We start from the raw sequence: 27,309 nt of genomic DNA, 5'->3' as shown, positions 1-27,309 counted from the left end.
CCTTTGTCTCAGTGCAAGCCGAATTGACACATAGCACAAGAAAATTCCATATAGAGTAGCTTTGCGGCACTGCTGATTCTAGTGTGACCTTGGGGGGTAACACTTGACTTAAAAAAAGTCTGTTTGTGTTCCAGATCACAGCGCTCAGAGATTGTATGAATAAGGGCTATGATGACAAAGAGGATGAGCGTGATAGTGAGGGGGGTGAGTTTACCTTTTGAAATATTGAATACCTGTTATTCATACATGTAATCCATCCTTTCTTTATCTAAAGTTATGTTTGTTATGGTGGTTTGTGCATTCAATGTAATCATAACCAAAAGGCTTACATTATACTGTAGAGCAGTTTAATTACCACAGACATAACAACTATTGAACTGTTCTGTTTTGCCATGATTCACTTTTACGAGAGGTAGAGGAACTCTTTCAAAATACACCTGCTGTATGCCGTCCCCTAAACGCATTGCCCAACAATGTCTACATGAGTTCACAATGTAATACGAGCTGGGCTGAGGAAAAATTCCAAAAAAGCAAACAAACAAGATCAATATGTACTAGCATGCACACACACACACACACACACACACACACACACACACACACACACACACACACACACACACACACACACACACACACACACACACACACACACACACACACACACAGGAAGGCCTTTTTCATTGTTGTTTCTTGCTCACATGCATGCATACACAGAGACAGAATGGCCTGTTTATCTCCAAATCGTACCCTCTCACAGATAAACATCCCCTCCCAAAGAACACGAGCATGCACATGTACACACAGCAGCTGTCTCACTCATTTAACTGTTTACGGTTGCCATGGAGAGGGCAGGCTAATATCGACGATGTAGAACGAGACAGGACGTGTACCTTAGTATTGACCTTAACTTCATTCTGACTGGAGCACCCACCGTTATCTTCCCTAAATAACAATCTGACATAAGGGATTATCTGCTCTTCCTTCAACCTGCATCAAAGGAAAACATCACATTGCCCACGTTTCCATTTCTTGATTGCAGTCATTAAAGTTGCAGGGTGTTTAGAATAACTTAAATATCTCTCTCCAGTTGATTCAATTCACTGAAAGGATGTCAAGTCCTGGATAACTTTTATTTCATTTTCCTCTGCAGTCCTTTGCAAAGAGCTCGGTGTGGAGGACGATGGGCTCATAGACAATGTGAGTGAATGAAATGTCGAATATGTGATCTGTACAGTGTGTTGTATAACGATATACTTTATTGTTTTGTTTACAATACTGCATAATGTGAAAGTCGGCGAGATGAAGATGAGTCAGAAACCCGTCAGTCGACTGAGATTCTTCAAGTCGAGCAGTCGTTTTGTGGGTTGTTTTTTTTGTCAGTCAGTTTGCATTACAATAGCTGGAGTAAACAGGTATCATGAATCACCCTGACAAAGACGCGAACACCGATCTCTGTGCACCCCGATCGCCGTGTCCCGTTCCTCCAAATAAAACAACTAAAAACAGTTTGGGGATGAGACACAGAGGAACAGGCACATAGGGTTGGTATCATTTTACATTTTAACAGTACCACTATTCTTCTTGATACTGCTTATCGATCCGGTGCTTTAACTGTACTCTCATCGTTCTTTTTTATTTTAAGAGGAAAACTAAAACGAATAAAGAAGAAGAAGAATAAGAAGAAGAATTAACACTGCTTTATTTTTTCGCTCGCCGTGCCATTGTCACTCCCTCAGAGCAGTGTCTTCTTGTGCGTGCGTGAGGGCCAGGCAGAGGGACCGGGCCCGCCCCCCTCGCACATATCTCCATTCCGGCGATGGAGCAGGAGAGAGAGAGAGAGAGGAGAGATGTCTCTTTTGATAATAGCAAAAATGCTTCTTAGACAAATATCTTAATGTTATTGCACGTTAGAGAGTGCAAATAGTAGCCTAAATAGAATAGAAAAACAATTCTTAATTTCTCCAATACCGTTAACAGTACCGGTAATGTCAGAGCTTATCCATACTCCAGTCTTTAATAATTTAGCCCCAGGGCTAAATTCAACACCCCCCCACCCCCCCGGCCAAATTAGCGAATATTCGCATTGAACAGCCAAATCTCATTCGACTGGCAAAATTCGGAGTTGGGTACAGCCCTATTAAACATGGTCATTGAGTTGTCCCGTTTGTTATCGTCTGCTCTCTGCTCCTTGTGTCAAACCCTGTTTACATAATTTTTTCGTTGATTACAATCAGCACATTTTCCTTATCCAGGCTGTTGTTGTCATCATTGTTTCTAGGTGTTTGCAGAACAGTTGGTTCTCTCTTTGGACGATGATGAGGACAAAGTATTCCCATCTCCACCAGGTATTTTCAGTGTATTTATTTGAATCAAAATTGATTCAAGGATAATCTATCTTGGCTATCTACAGTGTTTCCCATACATTGATTTATTTTATATATTGAGTTTTTATTTCTTTGACTATTTAAAATGTGTTAAATCTTATTTCATTGTAGAGCTGTGCACTGTGCCCCGCCTGATTGCCCCGCTCTCTCTCTCTCTCTCTCTCTCTCTCTCTCTCTCTCTCTATCTCTCTCTAACTCACAAACACATTGACAATGGACCCATATCGTTGATCAAAAATGCAAGTACATGTTGGGTCCTCTGTGTGTCCTCTGAGGGAGTGATTGGGGAGCAGTTTGTCTCCCTCTCCATGCGTTTATCTATGTAGGACTGCCCCTGAAAGTTGATGAGTCTAATCACCAGTTGGAAACCCGTTTTATTTTTTGTTTTTTTGTTTTTTCCGGTCAGTGTGCATTACAATAACAGGATAAAACAGATAGAAGCTTACAAAATGCACACGGATAACATTTCAATGATGCATTATAAATAAGGTGACTCGTCCGGACACAGATATGAACACGGCTCTCCATGCGCCCTGATGACGCAGAGCAACACGTAAAGCCGAGCCACGTTTCTCCAAATAAAACAATTGTCCCCATTATACACGTTTTCGTTCCATACCGTTGTATACGCACTTGCTTCGTTCAATAAGGAGATGTAAAAAATTTAAGAACCTACGTCTAAAATAAAACACTGTTTTGGTGCGCCAATTGCGGGCACCCCATCGCTGGCATGCGCGTCACTAGTGCGTGCATCGTCGGAGAGGGAGACAGGTGTGCAAAATGCACCCTATCGCTCCCTCTCCCCACCCCCCCTTGGGATGTGGCCCTAGCCAGCTGCCTATCTCGCCTAAAGGAAGAGCCAAAGCCGAATTTGACTGACATATAAAGCCCTATATCTATCAATCATTGTATGTATATATGTACAGTATCTATGTATGTATCTATGTATCTATGTATCTATGTATCTATCTATCTATCTATCTATCTGTCTGTCTGTCTGTCGGTCTGTCAGGCTTTTAAGATATTTACATTTATATCACGTTAATCAACTCCCCACAGTTGAAGGCTTAACACTCAATAAAATGTAATAATTTGCAGACTATATTTTCACTTCAATAAAACAAATACAGATCGCTTCAGACAGGGCATTAACACTGTGCTGTCCTCTTCAATTGAAGGAGCATCTAAAAATATTGAAAAGGGGGTCTGTAAACAATTAAAAAAATTTAATAGAGAGCACCCGCTCAGACACTATAAGAGTTGCACTTAGAATCAAAACAGATTTATTACAGAGCACACAAGGACACATTTATCTGTGTCATTGAAGGGTGTTTTGCTTTAGTGAAAGGACGTCTTATCCTCCTCGACTCTGTTTTCGGTTGGTGAGAATTTCTACCCACACCCTTCCACAATGACTCAGTCTGAGAGTTGAGGAATCTGCCTTGTCACAAAGACAAAGACAGGAATGGGGACAGGCCTTTCCCACTCAAACACTGTCTAGGCCAGGGGATGCCCACCACTGCCCCCGTGCACTGCTAAACCCTCCCCCATGTCCACTCGGTTAGACAGTGAATCTGTAATTGAAGTGAGGGCAGGAATGTTAACAAGCTCAATCGTCATAGGCTTACAAAAGGGGATCCATATACTGGAAGCACTATTTCCTCTCTGACACATACACAGGCTGTAACCTCAAACCCAAACACTTACTCTTAGTAAAAAATATTATGAGTGAGACAGTGAAAGGTTTAGGGGGGCGTTGCCATGGTTACAGTGAATGCTAATTTCCTCCTTTTGATTGCAGGGGAATGCAAGGGTAATAAAGATTTTCTCTAACCTCACTGACTGGAATGTGCTCTAAATCCACAGCTAGCCCTTTCCAATATCACCACAACTGCTCCCCTATGTGTCCGTGTTTCTATCTGTGTTTGTGTGAATGTTATAGAAAAGGAATGAGAAATAATGAGTCTTTGTAGAAGGATGGCATTTTACAACAAAGCAGTATTGATACCATCATTTCCCACCCCGTAGATATAATAGAGGCCTTTATTACCCAAAATCAATTCCAGTGTTCAGCTGAGCCATTTTATTGAGATGAGTGTCCTAAGGAGACTGTAGTTCAACATTATTGTTATTTAGTTATGGGTTTGTATTAGTTTTCTCTGTTGTTATTTCCTTAGCTAGTTCAAATACTGTTGAAACTACTTAGTATATAGTATAGTATAGTGTAGCATATTATATAGAATAGTATAATATAGTATACTGTAGTGCAGTATCGCAAAGTACAGTGTAGTATAACATAGAATAGTATAGTGTAACATAGTATAGTGTAACAAGTATAGTGTAGCATAGTAAAGTATAGAATTGTATAGTGTAGTATAGTATAGAATAGTGTAGCATATTATTGTATAGTGTAGCATATATAGTGTAGCAAGTATAGTGTAGTATGTATTGTAAAGTACAGAATAGTATAGTGTAGCATAGTATAGTACAGAATAGTATATTGTAGCATAGTATGGGATAGAATAATATAGTTTAGTATAGTGTATTGTAGCAAGTATAGTGTAGCATAGTATAGTACAGAATAGTATAGTGTAGCATAATATAGTATAGTACAGAATAGTATCGTGTAGCACAGTATAGTATAGTACAGAATAGTATAGTGTAACATACTATAGTATAGAATAGTATAGTGTAGTATAGTATATTGTAACAAGTATAGTGTAGCATAGTATAGTAGAGAATAGTATGGTGTAGCATAGCATAGTATAGTATAGTACAGAATAGTATAGTGTAATATATTATAGTATAGTACAGAATAGTATAGTATAGTACAGAATACTATAGTGTAGCACAGTATAGTATAGTCTGGCTCAGCACACGCCGTGCACAGCAAACTGTGGTCTGGGACGGAGCACCGGGTCTCACCGGGGGGCAACGCGGAGGTTCGCTTAAAACAGTCGCTATAGGCGGGAATAGTAAGAAAGTCACGGAAAAAGTGTCCCCATTACGCACAGTTTCATTCCATACGCACTTTTCCCGTTCAATAAGGAGACGTAAAATTAAATAAAAACACACTGTTGTGGCGTGCCGATCGCGGGCAGCCCATCGCTGACACAGCCATTGCTGACACACGCATCTTTGATACCTCTGGAGAGGACCCCTGGGGTGGCACACTAGCGGCCGCCTATCTTGCCTTTAGGACGAGCCGGCCCTATGGGTTAGATCGTGTAACGTGAAAGAAAAACACTTTCTTTTAAATGTTTTTATCACAGCCTTTGCGATTTTAAAATTGCATTTTATTAAATTGCGATGTCGGTTTGAATTTGATTAATCATTCACCCCTGCATAAAATAGCATAATATAGTATTGTGTAGTATAGTATAGCACAGTACATTATAGTAAAGTCCAGTGTAATATTGTATGTACAGTTGTAGTCATGCTGAGAATGGCACTTTCAGGATAAGATTGACTAGATATAAGAAGTGTAGTGTGGTGGTAGATCCCTGCTTGTGGGAGCAGGGAGGAAATGCCTTTGCAGTGCCCAGGATTTCCCTTACATTAGCTTTGGCACAGCCAGTTCAAACATCAAAGCCAGACTGGAACGTGTCCAGAATACCATGGAAACGGCATGCTGACGGCAAGTTTTTATCCATTTGTACATTGATATCAAAGTGCTATTCTACATGTTATTCCCTTTTTATAAAAAATAGAACATGATTAAAAAAGGTCGTCATTTGAAGGTACTTTAAATGTTTAGGGATTCTAAGCTTTATGGGTCAAATTTTGCAAGGCACGCATGTGGGTGTATATGGAACTACAGATTTTAGAAGAGAATCATTCAAAACACAGGAAGAGATTTGGACATTAAGAGTAAACTAATTAAACTAATAAAAAAGTTTACATATGCAGTATATCGTCTCCTTATGGAACGCATATCACCATGAACATCCACTATACCAAAATAAATCTGTAGTTTTGGTCTCTTATTTGAAAACCCAATAACAGTGAACGGTCCCTATATGGAGCTATAAGGTAGTTGTAGTGTATATAGATAATATTTCCAGCCCAGTGCAACACCACAAATGGTTTGACTTAATCTTGACTCAGTGACACCAAAATTTGTGACACCGGGTTGCACTTTCATATGTACTCAATGCTATATAGATTTTGGAAACAGTGTAAATCAGGGCTACCCCCAAATAGTCGACCAAACGTTAGTTGGCGATAAGGGTCGACCAAGATTTTCATTGGATGGTTGCTCACAGGAAAAATAAGTATCCATATTTAAGTTATTTATAATGTAATGGTAACTAAATAATATGCCATAATTGTTATTGTGAGTAAAATAAAATAAATGATTAGCACAAAAAGTTGATGTGGCTGGTAGCCAAGAGCAAAAGAGAAGAGAAAAAGACTGCATAATGATGTCATTTTCTTCTGAGTTGATGCGTAATGCTTTTCTATGTTTCGATCCGTTAACCTGAACATAACAAGATACTGTGGTGTTCCTATTAAAAGTAAACTACCGTTGTGTGCCATAAAACAGAGCTGACCCTACAGTCACCCTGCTGATACTATAATCACGCCGCGTCATACACCACAGGTCACCGTCACGTTCATTTTGTCTCTGTTCAGCTAAAAGCGTCTGCACATACCAGATCAAAGCAAACCACAATAATTATAGCAGTCTTACTTTTTGTGTGGTGCACCAGTCTTACATAATATATTTCTTGACCATCCTTTTTTGCATGTGTTTTTATTTAGATACTTTTTTGTCTTAATTGAAACAGGCAGTGGGAGGGGAGGGGAGAGGGGTGTTCCCCACAATGCACTTGGACAGTAAATCATTTAAACCGTTCAATGTGGGTTAAGCTGAGTTGGTCATTTCCATACTGCTATATTTGTATTTATTCAAATATACTTGGTGCAAAATGGCTGATGGTATGGAAAGTCATCTTACAGTATAACAAAGCTATTCTTGTTTTTGTATCAATAAAAGCAGATCCCATACTGTGCAGCGGAGCCAAAATTCTGAATGTTCCTCTGGAGTCCAGGATCAATGACAGTGGGCAGGCTACACCCAATTCACATATGACACCGGTAATAGCCATGGCTTTACAATACAGCAATGTTACAGATAATTGTTTAACATTTAGAGGTTTCTTTTCATAAGGATAACATGAAGTTGTTTTAGTGGTTATCTTTCTCTGTCATTGTCTCTCTCTCTGTTTGCCTAGGGTGTGATTGGCGATGTGAAGTACAATATCTCTGGGGTAACGAGTGACAGCACAGGAACAGACAGCAGGGTGTGGGACACAGTGGAGGTTCATCCATTGGCAATGGACACACCTCCACCCAAACACCCTTTTCAGGCCGGAGGCTGCCCACTGCACCCACCACCCGCCTCTACGCCTCTCTTTCCCGGTTTGTCTGATCCTGACAATCGTAGAGAGAGAGAGAGCCCGCCCCTGGAGATCTGTGACCTTAGGTATAATCATCAAAAAAAGAAGGTTTCATGTGGTCTAATATGAAGTGCTTGGTGCCGGTTGCTCTCAGCATGCCATCTGTTTTCCTTCCTCCAGCCCCAGTCTGGTCGCCCTGGAGGTGGACAGTGACGAGGACAGCGGCACGGCGCATAAGTCACCTTTCTCAGACCTCTCGTCAGATTTCCAGAGCGGCGGTGACAAAATGGATGCCGTGGAATCCTCCCCTGACCTCAAGTGCACACATGCCAAATGCGCCTCCTCAGCCAGTGACCCGACAGCCTTAAAAGTGACGCACTTTCACAAGTTTGTTTTATCAAATCAAATTACTAACTTTGAGTAACAATTGTTCATTGCGATACTTTCCCTTTCCTGTTTTTTTTTTGTTATAGATGTGTGACCAGGGGATCCGTCTACGCTCTTACTCCTACTCTTCACCTAAAATCACTTTGTGTGCCTCCCGGAACGCTCAGAGCAGCCCCACTTCCACTACAAGCCCCGGTCAGTGACTCAAACTGTTAACAGCCTAACATGATAGTTTTTGTGTTACTTATTACTAATAGAGATTCCAAGAACTCACTTGGCTATTTTCCGTTCTTGGTTCTCTCTACAAGCATGTGTTTTACTAATGGGACTGACAGATTTTGATGGTGCTGTGTTTTATAAAAAAAAAAGCTCTTAACTGTAGAAAGACAACTTCTGATATACAGTATAGTACAACCAACTCCAAAGTATTGGATATTCTGTATGCTCTTGCTTATAAATATTAATTGTCATGACTTGAATAATGTTTGTTGTAATCACAATAAGGCCAAGCTATTGATTGCATAAAATGGCGTCTTATCCATGCTTTTTGTAGGAGTTGACTGTACCTGCTCATAGGTTTCTCCTTCTTTAGTGGATATGTGTGAGCATCCCTCTGTTAACTGTGCCCTGTAGATGGTGTGTTCCACAACTTCAGCTACAGCCGATCTCTCCTTCAGGCCCTCTCTTTGTCTAAATCTTTGTCTCTGCTCCACCCTAGTAGTAAGTACTGTTCCCCCAAAATGCCTGTTTCAACACTATCTCTCAGCTACAGCCGATCTCTCCTTCAAGCCCTCTCTTTGTCTAAATCTTTCTCTGCTGCACCCTTGTAGTAAGTACTGTTCCCCCCAAATGCCTGTTTCAACACTATCTCAAGGGACAACATTAGCAGTAATGTGTTTTTTAAGTAATTCTGTTTTTGTGTGTGTTTATCTGCTTTGTGTGTGTGCTGCATCTTTTGTTTGCATGTACTGTATGTGCAGAGGTTGTTGGCATGACTGTCTTGCCACATGTGCTTGAATGTGTATATTTTTGTGCATGAAGCAGTATGCATCATATATAAAAGTGTTTGCTTTGTGTCATTTGGCTATTCAGACCAGTAATTATATATATCGTTGTTGGAATCAAAAAAACCGTCTAGGCAAGTTTGTGAGCAAAAGTAACAAAAGTCTGCTGCCTCTTAAGCTGACCACCTGCCGGGCTAAAACTAAGGTGTGAGATCCGGTACCTTTTGAAGATGGAGGCCAGTTAGAGTGGACTGAGGTTGTTATGGTTGTGCCCTGTTTTGTTATTTTTAATCTGTTCTGGGTTACCTCTCTCTCAGTCCCTTGCCCTCTACCTCAAATGATCTGACCAGCCATAAACCCAACAGACCCAGCGTTTATAGCTTTCAGGCAGTTCTTCATCATGGAGCAGCCAGGAGATTCACCTGCTAGCCACGTGCCTGCTAGCCCCCACCCTGCTAGCCACTGGCCTGCTAGCCACCGGCGTTCTAGCCAACAATTTGCTAGCATAAGGCCTGCTAGTCGCCAGTATGTTTCCTGGCCTGAACATTCCCTTCAGGCAGCCCGGACTGCTCGTCCCCAGCCCGCACCTCCGTCAGTTAGATGCAGGTTTGTCAGCCTGGACTCCAGTCCTAGCCTTTGCCTAGCCCCCAGTCGCAAACCAGCTAGTCCGATGCTCACCTGTCCTGGTCCTGCCCCTGAAGATCCCCAGCAGTCCCCTTTCTGGGGGTTGCGTCTTGTCATTTTCCCCGGGGGCCCTCAGAAAAGATCCTCCAGGGGAAAGTGTAGTTTTAAGGATCTAGGTAATTGGGGACCCAGGGATCAGAGTGGCTGCATACCTGTTGCTTACTGGTTGGTCTAACGAGCAATAGGTAAAACCCCCATCCCCACACACACATTCAGGAGAGAGGAGCCCTGTCATCGCCCATGTCCATCTGCTCCAGGGCTTGTTCTATCAAGCCCGCTCTCCAAAATAAACTTGTGTTTTCCACCCCTTCATCTGTGTCTCTGTGCCCGAGGGCCCTGAATACGCCACTTGGGTGGCGTGTCGCAGGCAAAACTGCCACAACCAGCTTGGACTGTTGCACGGTTGGCCTTCTCCACCAACGTCCGGCCGGATCTTCGGCGTCGGACTTTCTCCGCCGACGCCCAGCCGAACCTCCGGTGGTCGGCCTTCTCCGCTGTCTCCCAGCCTCTCGGCCGCCCTCTTTGGTGGCTCTGCCTACCCCACCCACCCTGCCTGACCTTTCCGCGTCTGGCTGCCTGCCACTTCTGCATTACCTTCCTGCCCAGATCTTCCCGCCTGCCCGACCTTCCCAGCCCACTGTGTAATCTCCTTGTCTCCTTGTCCCTGGTCTCGCTGCAATAAATGCTTGATCTTTTGCACCTCCCAAGCCTCCATTGTGTCCTGCATTTGGGCTCACCAGACAGCACCCGTGACAAAGGTGGCTTTTGGAATATGAACACAATCAGGACAATCTCTGAACAAGGTTTGGAAATAGACCCTTTCACACACGGTGTCAGGTCTTCAGGTTGGGTGCAAATGTTGGTGGGAACAATGTAATCTCGATGAGAAGACAGGTTTGTGTCTCTTGTTTTTTTATGAGTCCTTGGACATGACAGGATGGTAAGTGACCTGATAAGACCCCAACAACAGGCGCCAAGACATCCTTCCATTCTGATACTTTGATTTATAATGACTCCTTGAAGATAAAGGCTAAGCCGGGTAATGTCATTTGACTTCTGTGCAGTTCATGACTCATTCATAATAGCATGTTTATACCCTATGACACTCATATGTGTACCTTCCTTAAGAGTAGCTTGAGCAAAACGCTGCGGACAGACTTGACTGTGACTGTGCCTGTGGTTGTTTCATCAGACTTTTAGGCTAAATGTTCAGGACAGTCAGGCAGTGAGAGAATCTGAGGCATCAACTAATCACTATTTGGTCATAAGTTGGATTAGATGATGCTTTTGGACAAACCTTGTAAACTTGAACTTGTAGCAGGGTAAGTTGGGAATGTCAGGTGGAGTCAGGATGGACCATGTTCAAACTTGTGTCATGTGTCGTGGGCAAAATGCCTGAGTGCCCATTTCTGCGGTAGCCCAAGAACCCTGCTGGTGGACACCAGCAGAAGTGGTGGCTCTGGGACAAAAAAAATGCATCCAAGGATGTCACAGAGGTCATCACATTTTAGCACCGTTGCCAAGACCAAGTGGTATCAGTGATGGATCACAGTGTCCATCGAGATCTGAAAAAAAGGCCCAAACAGGATGAGAGGTCCATATCAATTATCCCAAACCGGGAACACTGTACGTACACCAGACACCACTGTCTGACCACTACAGGCAAGAAAGATGGATAATCACCTGGAAGCTGGTGTCACATCGACACTGAAGAAGGCTGAAGATCAACATGCCAAAGCTATCGATAATGAATTTAACTCTCTTGGCTGTATACAAAAATGTTATATCATGAAAAGGATCCATTGTAGAATGCTGGAGCAGGAAGGGATGGACTACTCATTGTGAGTTGTGGAAGGATTCCCAGTTTTCTGTGCTCTTTTTGAGGCCTGAATCCTGCTACGGCTAAGACCCTGACCAAGCACCATGCACAGTTATAAATGAATGGGTAGATGGACAGATCTAAATGTAATGATGCTGAGCATCATTAGCTGAACATTCTATCCTCTTCTTATTTTAATGTCTTATTTTTCAATCAGGTTTTTCTCAGTTTTCTCTGAAGATTCTTTGACATGTTCTCGCTATCTTGATATTAAGAGCAACACGCATAATGTTCATGAGGTCAGGTTGTTGGTTATGTATTGAAATGTAATTTAAGATCTTTGAATTCTCAACCTTTACAGAGCAGAGAGCCTCCGGTTTGTTGGAACAGCCTCATGAAAAAAGGTAATTATCCTCAACTGGTCTGCAAATATCTCATTTACAAGGGCTTTATGTGAATAATAATGTTTGTTATTGCTGCTTTGTCATTTATTTTTCTTTCTAAATAGACCAATAGTGTATAAATGGTCCGGATAGGAATAGATGCCTGGCTGTTATCAGCCGGGGAACTACAGAAAAGTTTATTTGTTACAAGATTTGGTAGTTGAGGTTAAATGGAGACCTGCAACCCTGTCCTCCAAAGTACCACGAATACTAAATGTGGGGTCATTATGTCAATCATTATGTGATATTTCCAACGTTATCAAATTGGGTAATTACTGGCTCACTGGTTATGTTTGGCTGTGATAAGTGCATCTAAGAACAGCTTCTGATGTCACGGCCTTCTAATTGGCTTTGCGTGACATATAGTTGGATAAAATGATGTGGAAATGTTTCTCAATAAATATGACACAACTTGCCCAATAGAGATGCTATAATTAAGGAAATTAAGACCTTAAATCTTGTTCAGATATCACAAGATGTTAAATAAATCTCTAAATGTAATAAATCAGTTTGTTCTAAATTCTACTCCAAAACATTTTCCATTGTTTATGTTCTGTGGCCTTTTAGACATTTTAATTTGCTTTGAAACATTTTTGCTACAACACACCTTAATGGGTTAGTTGTTGCTTTGTTGAGTTGTAAAATTTAGTGGTGGCTCTATTTTGTGGTGGAGACCCTAACTGTAAAGCATTTTGAACCCACAGTGTTTATACACCGAGTAGCCACAACATTAAAACCACCGACAGGTGAGGTGAATGATATTGCTAATCTCGTTCCAGTGGCACCTGTCAAGGGGTGGAATATATTAGGCAGCAGGTGAACAGTCAGTTCTTGAAGCAAGCGTAAGCATCTGCGCGACTTTGACAAGGGCCAAATTGTGATGTCCAGACGACTGGGTCGGAGCATATCCAATATGGCAGGTTGTGTGGTGGCCCCTGCAGTGGTTAGTACCTATCAAAAGTGGTCCAAGGAAGGACAACCAGTGAACCAGCGACAGGATCATGGGCGCCCATGGACCCATTGATGTGCCTAGGGAGCGAAATCTAGCCTGGTCCGATCTCACAGAAGAGCTACTGTAACACAAATTGCTGAAAAGGTTAATGCTGGCTATGATAGAAAGGTGTCAGAACACACAGTACATCACAGCTTGCTGCGTATGAGGCTGCGGGTGTGTGCCTACAATGGGCACATCGGCAACAGAACCAGACCACTGAGCAATGGAAGAAGGTGGCATGTTATGATGAATCACGTTTTCTTCTACATCATGTGGATGGCCGGGGTTAGGGTCTGATCCGATCGAGCCTCCGTGGGATGTGCTGGAACAACAAGGCCGATCCACGGTGGCCCCACCTCACAATTTACAGGACTTAAAGGATCTCCGGCTAACGTCTTGGTGCCAGATACCACAGGACACCTTCAGAGGTCTTGTGGAGTCCATGCCTCAACGGGTCAGAGCTGTTTTGGCAGCACGAGGGGGAGTTACACAATATTAGTGGTTATTTGTGGTGGTTTTAATGTTGTGGCTGATCGGTGTATATACCAAAAAAAATCTCTCACTCATACTATATAACATCAACGTTAGGTACCAATGAATCATCTGGATTATCTCCAGGTTGTCTGGCTATAATCCAATCCAGACTCAGGAGCGATCAGTGTGAGGAAACAGTATCACTACATAATAATGGAAAAGATTATTTCTTACTTAAATTTCTTTGCTATTTACAGCACCCTGTTTTTTTTCTGATTAGCTGAATGTGACACATCTTTGAGTGTACACGACCCAATACATAATCATTTCTGAAGCTTTGCATTATCATTTCATTAGCATCAATGTGAATGACTGTGATCTTCAGTTCTAAATATTGCCAATACTGACACCTCTGCCTTGCTTTGGGATGGCTGGTGCAATCATGTTTCCATAAATCTGTTCTGTGGGATGGGGTAAGGATCCATGCCTGTCCATGGCATTTAATAAAGATTGTGACACTGCAGCACCCCCTGGTGGAACATCATATTTTTGATTAGTGTGTATATACGCATTTAAAAACAAACAAAACAGTTTGTCAAGGGAAGAAGTACACTGGCATCAGTTCATTTGAAATTAGTCACATTACCCCACTATTCCTGATGCCTAGTTGTACTTCCAGTGCTGATAAAGTGCATCCACTACATGTGTGTTTTCCACAGGGAGGTCAGGTTCCGTAGGCGTGCACAGTCTGCTGATGATGAGGGCAATATGGAGCTGGCAGCGTCCCTCCAACATCTTACTCTATCTGAATTCCTTAAAGAGTATGTGGGGGTTTATGTAACTATTAACTGTTTGATAACAAGCAGCCTTAGAACCCTTGGACCTTGCCGACTCTCCCTGCCTACAGCAAACCACAGCTCACCATAACCTCAGCTCTGCACCTCCCTCCTCAGTGCCGTGTCTCTTTTCATTGTTCACTGTCTAAAGGAGAATGTGATGCTTTTTAAACATCGTTTGCAGCAACCCCTGGATCTCAATGTGTGCATTTCTGCTTGTCTTTTGCAACTAACTGCATTTTAACATCACAGGTTTGAGACAGTGAGGAGCCAGATTGCAGATATTTCATTCACTGGACGCACATTGGCCACTATCTGTGACTAACATTAGAACCTAGTATGATAAGAATATGATTTTAAATACCTTAACTTTCACCTCTGTTAAATCTGATACTATACACTTTCTACTTCATGCTGTAAACTGTCTTGTGTCTTGGCAGACGTTGCCGGTCAGAGCGTATCTCCCTACCTACTGAATGTTCCTCTCCTGTGAGCTTATCACCTGGACTAACCCTGGCCCCACTTCATTGCTTTTGTCTCCTCATGGACTCATAAGCAAGAACAAATATTTTACTTCAGTGACTAACAAATGATTGCACACCAGCCATGCGATTATATATATATTTTTTGCTGTCATTCAAGCGATGGCAAAGGCAATATGCTGTACGGTCCTTTGATATTGTTTTACTTCATGTGCAGAATCGAAGAGGAAGATTTTGACAAGTTCAACATCCCATCCAAAGCTGAGTCGGACAAATACAAAGTTATTCGCACATTCAGTTTTCTGAAAAGCAGGATGTCTAGCACCCGAAACAAAAGCAAGGTAAGCCCTACTGATGACATCATTTTGGATGGCACATGGCCTACATTCGAAATAGCTTCATCAACATATATACATGTAATGTTCAGTGTATGACTTAGTGTGCATTTGGCATCAATAGATTTGAATGGCCTCACCTTAGCTATATAACTGTAGTTAAAGTACATACCCAGGGATTGAGAAAAGACATTATAGTTAAAGTTTGTAGTACATAGTTTTGTCTGGCCTTCTGTTTCTGTCATTCGCATATTCTGTTTTTTAACTTTCCTGGAGCAACAAGCAGGGCATTTTGTCAGAAATAACTCAAGGTGAAAGTGACATGTCAAATGCTGCCTTCAAAGCACTGAAGAGACTGCTTTTAATGATTAACCCTTTTGGGGGGGGGGGGGGGGGGGGTTAGCTCACATGGTGGAAAACCTCCCTGTCCCAGCAGTTGTTTACTCTGCTTCATTTTCGTCCATTGACTTCAATTTATCCTGGGTGAAAAAAGGGAAGAATCTATTTTAGTATCAAGTTAAACCTGAGAGAATCGCAGAGAAACTTCAGAAAGACATTTACAATATTTTATTGATTTGTGCTAGTGCATCTGTTTTCAACAATCTAGATTGGTCTCTTGTCCACTTGATTCACTTATATGTGTCTGGATTGTTTTTCTAAGGGGAAAGGAAAGGACAGAGATGCCAAGACCTGGCAACTGAATGCGCACTGCTTTGCCACTGGTTCCTGTGTGGGAAACACTGTATGTCTTGTTTGTGACAAACCAGCATCTGGCAAGGACCTTCTGCACTGTTCCAGTAAGTAACACACTGATCACTTTACACTTGAAATACCATCATGGGTTACATGTTTTATAATGGTAAAGGAGCTAACTTTAAGACTTCTACTGTATTAGCTATAATTTAATAACAATGATCTTTATATGTATTTATTATTCTAGGTTGCATGGTCATCATCCATAAAGGTTGTAAGGAATCTGCCCCCCCATGTCTAAAGGTGATTACTATCGGTCGCTAAGGTGTTTCGTATCTTTGCATCGCCACTGTCAAATAGGCCTCTGAACCAGTTTCTCATTTGTATTACATAGAAACTTCAGGATAAGTATGCAGTTGCCATGGCAAAGAACAAGACAACATCTCTTCCACAAAGTGAGTCTACAATACCAAGGTCAAAGGTTATCCACAGTTATGCTCTAAAGCATATTGTAAAAGAAATGTACAAATAGCTATAAAAAAAATAGAGCTTTGCACATCTGGATGTAAATTTGTGAAAATTGCTATACAGCTGCATTGATGTAATGTTTCTCAAGCCTTCCATGTAATGGTGCACAGAATCACATGCTTTACTTTTTATATTTGCTCTCATTCCAGATTTCACCGTAAGAGAGAGTCCTCCTCACTATGTGTTCCCTGTCACCATGTCTCTACCTCTTATAAGCCCCAAGGAAAGAAATGACGCCACGGCACTTTCCAACCCTCCCTCCGGAAGTTTCTCTTACGCCAATGATAGGTCACAAGATTATTTTTAAAATCATACTCCCTTTATCATCTATTGGGATGTTAATATTATCGATATATAATTTTATAATACGGTACTCACGGCTTTACGTTTTCCATTACATGTGTCTGCAGGCAGAGTGAGAGTTCAGAGACAGAGTCCGACAGCTGGAGGAATTTGAGCCAATCAGACCAATCAGAGCTCCGGCAAACTGCTACACCTTCTACCTCCACAGAATCATCCATCGGGGAAGGTACAGGAGAGAGAAGGAAGTGAAATCCATTCCACAAGATATTGAAGCAGCCCTTTCTTCAGTACATAATGTTGTAAATTGCTATTGATCTTTAAATTGATGCTGAATGGCTTACATTCATGATCATTTCGACTCTCTGCCCTTGCCTAGACTGTGTTGACACATATCTACAGAATGACCTGGCGGCTAATGCCATTGAATACGAGGCTGAGTCATGGAGTCTTTCGGTGGAGCACAAATTCTGCAAGAAGCAAGACAAACGAGTGGTCAAAAGGCAGGATGTCATCTATGGTGAGAATGCAGCCAAACATACACCAACGAGGGTTTCTTGCTTCTATAATATAACACTAAAAACATCATAATTACTCAAATATCTCCACAACCTCTCTTTCACTTAAATGCAGTGATGGGTGGAGAATTCCGGAGTTATTCTCACGTGTCATGTGCTTTCTCCCTCAGAGCTGATGCAGACGGAAATGCACCACCTCCAGACCCTGCACATCATGGCAGAGGTTTTTCGGCGAGGCATGAGGGAGGAGGTGCAGCTGGATGCTGAGGCAGTGGAACGGGTCTTCCCCTGTCTGGATCAGCTGCTCTGCTTCCACCATGCCTTATTCGCCACCATGAGGGAACGTAGATACAGCTCGGCCCATTCCCAAGAGCCCAGGAATTACCTAATTCAGCAGATCGGAGACATCCTCCTCCACCAAGTGTGTCATCATGCCAGGACAAGGGCTAGGGGCTTAATACACTTTTGATATTTTTCTTAATTATGTTTTTTATTTTATTTTCTACAGTTTTCAGATGAAAATGCAGAGAGAATGAAGCAGATATATGGAGAATTCTGCAGTCACCACAATGAAGCTGTTAGTTTCTTCAAAGAACTGCAGCAGCACAACAAAAGATTTCAGAACTTTATCAAGGTATTGTAATTCCTTGAATTAATTTTGTAACAAGGTGATATCAATAATGATGGGATATGTTTAATCAGATTTAAGACATTTTATTATGTTACTTTTTCAAGCAACAAAGTAACAACTCTTTGGTACGACGAAGAGAGATCCCAGAATGCATCTTGCTCGTAACCCAAAGGATCACAAAATACCCAGTGTTGCTGGAGAGAGTTCTACAGTATACGCAGAGTTAGTCAACTTCTCTCTAATATTGTTCCTAAAAAGGATTTGATACAGATTTCTATAATGGCCCTTGACATTTACTGTTGTACTCATTTTCTCTCACCGTCCTTTTCACAGATGACACACGGGAGCATGAAGACCTACTGAAAGCGCTGGCACAGATTCGGGAGGTGATCACAGCAGTGGACCTCAGAGTCAGCGAGTATGAGCGGGACCAGAAGTTGCGAGACGTGTGGAATCGCATGGAGAACCGCAGCTCAGCCAAGCTGAAGAACGGACACACCTTTCGCAAGCAGGACATGATGTGGCTCGGACAAACGCTCAAACACCAGGGCCTGCTTCTGTGGAAAACGGCCACCGGGCGACTCAAAGGTCAGATACGAGCTTGATCGTTGGAGAAGTTCCTTCATTTGACATCCCTCGTATCACTTTATTCTTGTTCTGTACTTTTACTGGTTATAATCAGATGGAAATGGTTTATTAATAGTTGTTAATATCATCCATGTAATGTCTTTTTCCTTGTTACCACAGATGTCTTGGCACTACTTCTCACAGACACCCTCATCTTCCTACAGGAAAAAGACCAGAAATACACATTTGCTACTGTGGTTTGTATATTGCTTGTTAAGAAACTGTTACACACCAATGACACTTATTAACAAGGTCTGTGTTTACAGAATGCATTGGCTTGTGCTTACCCACCATACTTGTTCTCCCAACCCACCTGACTGGGCTCCAGGACCAGAAACCTCCGGTCATCTCACTGCAGAAGCTGATAGTGCGAGAGGTGGCCAACGAAGAGAGAGGGATGTTTTTGATCAGCGCGTCTGCTGCTGGGCCAGAGATGTATGAGGTTCATGCCTCCTCAAAAGATGAGAGGAACACTTGGATGAGGCTCATCAGAGATGCTGTGGAGAGGTGTGTGAAAATTGGGGAAAAGAAAAGAAGGGCGTCATAAGGCATATCCTAATTTTAGAGGATTTACATCCAACCTTGTTTTGCAACTCTCTTTTTTGTCTCTTCGTCTGTCGGGCCAGCTGCCCAGAGGAAGAGGAAGAATACACAAGTGAATCAGAAGAGGAGAGGCGAGCTGCTGAGGCTCGCATGCAGAAGATCCATAAACTGCAAGGTGATAGAGATGTCCTTCCATTTGTCTTCACAGATGTTAACTCACAGTAATATTTACGGTCTGTCCGTGACTATGCATTTGAGCCATTGTGACATGCCTCTACGATGCTGTTCCAAAACAGACTATTTCAGTGTGTGTAGCTTTAATTGCAAAGGAGCAGCCAAGCCCCTAGTACTGAGCCAATGGGGTTTGAGCACACGGTCCGGGTTCTGGGAGCCAATGGGGTTTGAGCTTTGTTCCGCGCTCTGTTTTATTTACTCTGTAAACTTTGACTGATTTCACCTTATCAGTCGACTTAAATCTGTCTCCAAACAAATTTGAGGTGAAAAATAAGCGATCCAGTTGCTGAATATTCACTCAGACTCCAGACAGCAGGACCCACTGGACTTTCGGATGCTGGGATTTTTTGTTTCATGTAAATTTAGTAAAATAAAATACAATAGAGAAAGTAAATAGAGAAGTAAATACATCTACAGTAAAAACACATTTTTTATTGGTTTTGTTTGGAGAAACGCACAGTGGATCCAATGAAGCATACCATATACAGACCATATAAAGAAATTCAGCACGAGCTGACGTCAGCTTGTGCCAAAAGTAGAAGAAACCTTTGAAAATGTTCAGAGCGGTCGGAAGCCTCAGCGTTTTGTTCACAGCGATTACTTTGTCATTAGTTTAACTCATTATGACACTTTGGCCATGTCTGATATGAACATCCAACACTGTAACATTATATATATGACAGAAAATAAGGAAAAGCATCATAGATCTCCTTTAACCATTACTTTTGGAATGTTTTATAGAGAGTCTGATGAGCCAAGACCAGCAGATTTGTTCCAGCTTGGAGGAGAAGCTGCAGATTTATGCAGAGCTCTCTGCTCTGAATTGGAAGATGGAGGCATCTCAGCTTCTTGTACAACCGCACTCAGAAGACTCGCCTCAGGCTGCGGTGCTACTTGCCACAGCTCTGCAGGAGAGTGAGTCTCACAGAAATATTTTAACTATTCTAGTTAACAATTTTAACAGGAATGGATGAAGTAAAACATATATTTACTGTAGGTTCACACATGAACACACACACATACACACAGCAGAGAACATACTTACTTTCGGTCCTAACTCCCTCTTCCCCCTCTTTTTCCAAGCTGACAATCTCAAAGCCATGCTGTCATCCAGGGCTGGTTCCCCGTCCAGCCCCAGCCTTGATTCCTTGAACGACATGTTCTCTGGCAGACCACTTACGCCCCGGCAGACCCCCACAGACTGCGAGGCTTTAACCAGAGAAGCTGATGTCAGCGAGGGTGAATGGCCGGAAAGAAATGCACTTCAATGTTTCACTCACTTGCAAAAAGGAGGCCTGAGTGACATCGATCTCAAGGTAAACCTACAAGCTACATACAAGTGTGATTTATGATTCTTAGACTCTTAGAGACTTTGAGACTATCTTTGTCAGTTGTGAAAAGCTGCAGTGGCATTGCAGTGTCAATAAACTGTAGTTTCTCTCAGTATTCTGTGTTCTGTAATATTCCTGCCATAACCTTTTTCGTTTTCTGCATAGTTGAATAATGAATTATCTCCATTGTTGGGAGATTCAGACAAGTGCAGCAATCTGCACTTGTCTGAATAATTTAGTATATTCTATTGGAATTACAGTTCAGTTTTACAGTGCGATTCATTATTTATTAGCTCAGAATAAAAGGAATGTCCATTGAGTTCTTACGAGTAATGTGGCATGTAAAATGGATATGGAGACTTATCAGAATTTTCATCTCGCATTAATACAGATTCTTTATAATACATGAGATAAATGACACTGAGAAGGATTAGTTATCTATCGAGTGACATATGTTAATTCCACCCTCAAGGTGGCATAAAAGACTAATAGTCAATAGGACTCTACCTGTTTCTCTCTGGCCCATTTCACTGAAAACAAAAAGGAAAATCCATTAGACATTTTTGATTAATTTATGAACAAAAACAGATCCCTATAAATGTTCTTTTATTGATTGATGTGTCTCTAAATAGGTTGCTCAAAGTGTCCAAAGCCTGACCCAGTTGCTCTACAGTCTGCAGGTGAGCACATTATAAACTTAACTCCAAACAATGGAGTTAACAACACTTACAATGCCTATACATACTGACAAATAATTTTTTTATTGGACTGTTTGTGATTGGAGGCAACCATTGCAAGCTCTATGCGATTGCATTGTTTTTTTTACTATGCCTAGTTGGTTATATGTTAAAACAACATATTGTCATATCATTTTCTAGTTCCACTACCCCATTGAGTTTTTTTCTCTGTTCGTAAAACCTATTTGGGAAGTACAGTTGATTTGATATTAGGCCAATATATGTGTTTTGTGTGTTTATCAGGCTGCAGTGACCATTCAGGATAGCTGTTACGAGGTCCAGAGGCTTCTCCTTAGCGAAAGCAAGCGTCCCTCTCCTCAAAGCCAACAAGTGCACCCGGCCAGCACCCGGGGTCACACTCTGCAGGAGCAGGAGAAACAGCGTAACCTTGAGAAGCAGCGGGAGGAGGTGGCTGCAGCTCAGCGGCTTCAGGGTCGACTACGGCAGGAGAGGCAGCGCTGGGAGAGGGATTGCCAGGTGAGACAGAGCCTGCAGGGGGAGCAAGAGATCAGGCTGGAGGAGAGGGAAAGACAGTGCCACCTGGAGACGGAGAGGCTGAGGCAGGATAGGGAGCAGCTGGAGGAACAGCTGGAGGAGTATCAACAGAGTCTGGAGCGGCTCCGGGAGGGCCAGAGGAGCGTGGAGAAGGAGTGGCAGAAGCTGGAGACCCAACAGAAGTTGTTCCAGAGCTGGAGGCACAGTCGGCAGAGAAGCCTGCCCAGCATGCTTCCGGCCATCGTCATCCCTCTGGATGGGCAGCAGGTGTGTTTGTTGGAACCATCATACTGTGACTACATCCAAACACATGTAACCCTAAACAAAGAGAGTACTATACATTCAGTATGCCGTTAGGGGGGGACCTGTTATGCTCCTTTTCACACATGTTAATATAGGTCTCTGAGGTCCCCAAAACTATGTTTTTGGTTTTTTTTTTGCTGAAAATACCACTCAGATTATGCATTCAAGCCATTGTGACATGCCTCTATACCATAGTGTTCCAAAACTGGCTGTTTCAGTGTGTGTAGCTTTAATTATGAATGAGCAGACAAGCCCCTAGTTCTGAGCCAATGGAGTTTGAGCACAAGTTCTGGGTTCTGTGAACCAATCAAGTTTGAGCTTTACTCCAGGCTCTCTACACTAAAATCTGTTTCCAAACTAATTTGAGGTGAGAAATAAGCAATCCAGTCGCTGACTTTCGTTACTGTGTTCTAAGCTTGTGAGGGACCCAGACACTGTACTGCAACTCTTGGACGCGGGTAGTTTTTTTTTTTCATGTAAACGTCCTAAAAATAAAATAAAATAAGCTGACATCAGCTTGTGCCGGAGAAAAAAACCTTTGAAAAGCGAGCATTCAGAGTGGTCGGAAGCCTGAGCATTTTGTTCACAGCAATTACTTTGTCATTAGTTTACCTCATTATTTGACACTTTGGCCACATCTCATATGAACATCCAACATTGTAACATTAGATATACGATAGAAAATAAGGAAAAGCATAATTGGTACGCTATAAAGGAAAAGGCTCTTTCACTTCACTTTCACAGAGCGCTGCTAGCTCGACAGCACAAGCAGAGCGCTGAATTACGCCCCGCCACCCATTTACACAGAGCGGCTCAATTCAATGTTGATGTATGACCTGCGATAATGAGAGTAATTTCGGCGCCATCCGTCTTAGCACTCTACAGCTCCCCTCACAATAAACAACTTAATGATTGATGATAATTAAACTGCAGCAAATAAAAAGCTCTAACAAAATAATTAAAACCAGAGGCACGCAGCTCCTGAAACCAATCAGTCGTATCCAAAAGGACCTAAATTATTCATACCGACACTTTGTTTGAAAAGGACTGAAGTAAAGCAACCCCTCCAGCCAGAAGGCATGGAGGGAGGGGATGAAGAGAACACTGTTGTACCTGCCCCACTCTCCCCCATGGACCTCGCAGGGAAAGGCCACGATAAAAGTATCAGTTCTGAAATGAATGAGTTCCATCAATTTCTGTCAGCTTCCCTCATATCCCGTCTTTGTGTCGCTGTGTTCGGCAGGTGTGGCCCTTTCATAGAAACAGAGAAATGACGAGGCTCATATTACAGTCACAGTACTTCCGCCTCATTCATTTACATATTTCTTTGGGCTTATTCCAGGCCTGACATATTCCCCTTCCTTTTCATTTATTTATTTCACTACATGTATTTTAGCCACAGTGGAGGCTCACTTCATAGTGGCCTGACAAAGAAGCAGCGAGACAATGAGCCCAATGGTGTTCTTTACTAATGTTTAGCCAAAGGCGGTGGGGTCAGGGGGTCACAAGCAGATCAAATTACATACATAGACACTCTTTCAGGTGTATGTTAATTAGCTGTGCTCCTCTGTCTCAGACAATGAGGGGTTTTTTTAATGATGGGAAAAACGTGTTAGAAAAAGAAGACGGTGGAAGGCATCAGGAGAAGGTTAATGTCCAGGCAGAGCTAGACAAAGGGGTCCTAATATTAACCTGGAGAGTGCCGCACGAGGTGCAGAAATGATTTATTATACATCCGTCTGGACTATTAAAAAGCAGAGGCAGCTCAGGTGGCCCAACTCTTGACTTTCAGCATCAGCTGAAGAAAAAAATGAAAATTTGTTCCCCTATGCCAGGAAACCACTTTGCTGATTATCAAGAAATCCATTTCCTGTAAATAAATGCTTATTTTGATAAGATTTTGGGCCAATATGTGTGTTGGATCTTTCTCCGAGCGTCAATTCTTCTCCACTCCTCCACCAGGTCACGCTACCTGGCCAGTCCTACGCTGATGATGGCTCTGTGTTTGTCAACGAGGCAGCGTTCACCAACGCTGCCATCAACAACCGCCACATGCACCACAAGGGAAATGACCCAAGTGCGCACAACTGTCTCAACACCCTGCTGGCCAGGTCCAACCACAGACAGCCGCCGGTCCTCAAATCTCCTGAACCACATGCGGACCTCCAGAAGTGGGCGTTGGAGACGAGCTTCTTCTACACGCCACCACAGAGGAGCGGTAAGACCAAGAATCGTATGGTCCATGCTTTGAATTTTAAGCTATTTTGTACCATTGTGCAGCAAAGCAGTGTAACAGTCACCGTGTCGTGTAGTGTAAAGTGTTGTAATAGTGGGATTTTCTGTCTGTGAGGATGTTACAAACCCACAGCAGTTTTTGCCAAACTCTAATACACAAACAAAACCACCCACACTCACCTACGAGTGGTTCTGCTTTGGCCGCTTCCAGAGTGAGACCTGGCCCGTCCTCCCTCTCAGTTAATCAGTGTCTTCTGACTAAGAAGCAGCCCCCGAGCTTCCTACGCCGGCGGCTCGCCAGCGGCTGGCTGGGTCCCACCGGCCGAGAAAAAGAAAATCAATGGCTTCTCTATCTTATCGACTGGCCAGGGAGACGGCAGTATGTGAATCACAGTTCACAGGCGATGGCTGACGGATTGGAGCATCGATCTGAGAAATCTTTACAAAACACATTACAGCGCGACTTATCATCACAGCAGGGGAAGGGCAGGTGATGGAGTGGATGAGAGATGCACACTCATACTAATAGTGGCGTCATCCACTCGCTTCTTCCCTATTAGTACAAAATGGTCGCATTTGTCATAATTGGTCATTTCAGAGTTGCCTGTAGCTTGCGCGTTGTATCTGTGTTTCTGAACCACTGGGAGCGACGCAATTCCTGCCTCGTTGATTGGCTTATTAGGGGTCCAGCCTGAAGGGTGGAGCGGAGCGCTTTGTGACATCATCATCATCCAATTAGTTATATACAGTATGTGCAGGTTGTGGTTCATGGGGGGCTTTCACATGGTGTGCAGGACTCCATTGGTGTGACTCCAAGAGTCACTGCTTCACAAGAGTTCTATACTTTGCCCCAATCTACAAAGCAGGATGAATTCTCACCACAAAGCCTTCCATCATTGGCCTCATGAGACACTACAAGGCGATCTACGGGAATCACTCTTTGCAAAATCTTTCATCCCCTCCCCTTTCATTTCATCCCCCTGTCTCCCTCTCTTCCCCCATTTACCTCAACATAATCACGTCTCTCTCCTATCTTTCGCCTATTCCCTTTTAATTAAGACAACAGAGTCCAACCAGCGAATAATAATGTCTACTCGTTTCATCTGCATTTTCAATAAACCATTATCGTTTTATTAAAAAAGGAAGTTTTAACATCCAATACATCAGTCCATTATTCTATACGGTCCGTGTAATTACATCTGTATCAAATCCCTACTGCCCATCTCCTCCCAACCACATTTTCTGCCGCCTCTGGATTAAATCACACTTCCTCTTTCTGGTATAGTCAGATTGACGTAACGCACCGGAATACATGAAATTACATCTACATTTAAGATCATCAGCACCATCTCACCAACGACTCCTATTAATATTGTTCCTTCCATATTTTAAATGCTTCTTGCGCCCCTGTATGCAAATCAGCAGCGTGTTTTCATCACATGAATTAAAATTATGTTTCTGCCTCTCACCCGAGCATGTGAGGAATTTCTCTCACACCCACTCCCATTCCTATTCATCGGATTCCCACGATGAAGAACTGCATAGCCTAACCTTGGCTAACCGGTTCGAGAGAATGCTGTCTCATGCGATGAATCCTGTTTTACACATGGTGTATAATAATACATAGTCTAAACTAAGTCATAGACTTCATCAATGCGCTCATCAATGCTGTGCAGGGACCACATGTAGTTTTTAATGACGTGTTCCGTCTTGTTTTATTTGTGTTCTAATGCCATGGCATTGAATATTTATTTAGTTTGAGACAATGTGCACAATCTAGAAAATATAAATACACAATCAAATCACTGAAATGGTCTTCCTACATCATGGCCTTGGTGTGCATTACCGCCTCACCTCTCACAGAAAAGCCTCAGGCCAGCAGAGCGGCTCTAGCGAAGACTTCTGCAATTCATCACAAAGAGACACGGACAATGAGGCAATTTGAAGTCCACGCAATCTGTTACTGCGAGCCCAGTGGCATGCCAGCTAACCGCATGCTGTGTATTGATATATTTGATGTATGATCGTGCTTATGGTTTGTTAACATAATTATAGTATAGTCAACACATTTGTATGATATTTTGTATGATATATAAAATTTGAAAATCACCCTCCTCCACAGTGTTTACTAAATTAGGTACCTTTTTATTTAATCAAACCTTTCTTTGAGATTCGATTAGATCATTTTTAATTATGGATTGTTTATTATAATTATTGATTATTATTAATTGATTATTATTATTATTACTGATGATTATTTTTAATGTATTATTAATTGATTATTATTATTACAGATGATTTTTTTTAACGTATTATTATTGATTTCTTAATAATAAGAAATCAATAATAATAATAATAATAATAATAATAATAAACATTTTATTGTAGTATCAGTGCATTGAGTTGTATATAACAAGTATTTGTCATGTTTTTTATTTCTGTTTACATTCTGTTTACATTACATTTCTGCCTGTTGTCGTGCCCTCCCCAGATCCTCACGGCCACGGCCAGGACAGGGAGCAGCCGGCTGTAACAGGAGCTGACCAGTACCAGGGCCTCTCCCATCCCAGTGACCCTCGGCCAGACTGCAGTGTGCCGGTTTCCTTGGAGACGGAAAGTGAAGAGGAGGACCGGGAGGAAAACATTGTGTACCTCTAGCGGCGTAAGAGGCTGAGGAGGACAAGCGTAGCCCACTCCTGCACAGGGGAAAACAGTGATAAATGACGAACATTTAAAATCCACGTTTCAAACGTGTATTTTCGTTCAATATCCTCCTTTGCTAGAATGTAGGTAGGAAATAGCATTTGGGGAAATAGAAAGAGAGAGTGGAAGAGGGAGCTTTAATTTGAACTTGTCACCCAAAATGTCATGATTAAGATATGCCATG

At 42.4% G+C, this 27,309-nt stretch overlaps 1 protein-coding gene across 1 annotated transcript in view; it reads left to right on the top strand.

Moving 5' to 3' along the window:
* Positions 1-27,080, top strand: part of arhgef28a (Rho guanine nucleotide exchange factor (GEF) 28a) — a gene marked incomplete at both ends in the record, with an annotated part of 35,954 nt that extends 8,874 nt beyond the window's left edge. Inside the window, 28 exons of the mRNA XM_080018334.1 lie at positions 135-204; positions 1,154-1,200; positions 7,625-7,711; positions 7,944-8,159; positions 8,263-8,371; positions 8,810-8,896; positions 12,045-12,087; positions 14,314-14,415; positions 15,130-15,253; positions 15,909-16,044; positions 16,188-16,243; positions 16,335-16,395; positions 16,618-16,756; positions 16,879-16,997; positions 17,148-17,288; positions 17,457-17,707; positions 17,795-17,920; positions 18,022-18,139; positions 18,251-18,505; positions 18,665-18,741; positions 18,873-19,051; positions 19,171-19,262; positions 20,063-20,236; positions 20,405-20,637; positions 21,285-21,332; positions 21,633-22,151; positions 24,150-24,405; positions 26,914-27,080. Coding sequence (XP_079874460.1) covers positions 135-204; positions 1,154-1,200; positions 7,625-7,711; positions 7,944-8,159; positions 8,263-8,371; positions 8,810-8,896; positions 12,045-12,087; positions 14,314-14,415; positions 15,130-15,253; positions 15,909-16,044; positions 16,188-16,243; positions 16,335-16,395; positions 16,618-16,756; positions 16,879-16,997; positions 17,148-17,288; positions 17,457-17,707; positions 17,795-17,920; positions 18,022-18,139; positions 18,251-18,505; positions 18,665-18,741; positions 18,873-19,051; positions 19,171-19,262; positions 20,063-20,236; positions 20,405-20,637; positions 21,285-21,332; positions 21,633-22,151; positions 24,150-24,405; positions 26,914-27,080 — 4,032 coding nt within the window. The remainder of the gene's footprint in view (positions 1-134; positions 205-1,153; positions 1,201-7,624; positions 7,712-7,943; positions 8,160-8,262; positions 8,372-8,809; positions 8,897-12,044; positions 12,088-14,313; positions 14,416-15,129; positions 15,254-15,908; positions 16,045-16,187; positions 16,244-16,334; positions 16,396-16,617; positions 16,757-16,878; positions 16,998-17,147; positions 17,289-17,456; positions 17,708-17,794; positions 17,921-18,021; positions 18,140-18,250; positions 18,506-18,664; positions 18,742-18,872; positions 19,052-19,170; positions 19,263-20,062; positions 20,237-20,404; positions 20,638-21,284; positions 21,333-21,632; positions 22,152-24,149; positions 24,406-26,913) is intronic.
* Between the last annotated feature and the right edge of the window lie 229 nt (positions 27,081-27,309).

Source organism: Zeus faber (assembly GCF_960531495.2).
Source record: "Zeus faber genome assembly, chromosome: 17".
In the NCBI taxonomy this organism is placed as follows: domain Eukaryota; kingdom Metazoa; phylum Chordata; class Actinopteri; order Zeiformes; family Zeidae; genus Zeus; species Zeus faber.
The sequence above is the reverse complement of the archived record's forward strand: the minus strand, read 5'-3'. Positions and strand labels throughout refer to the sequence as shown.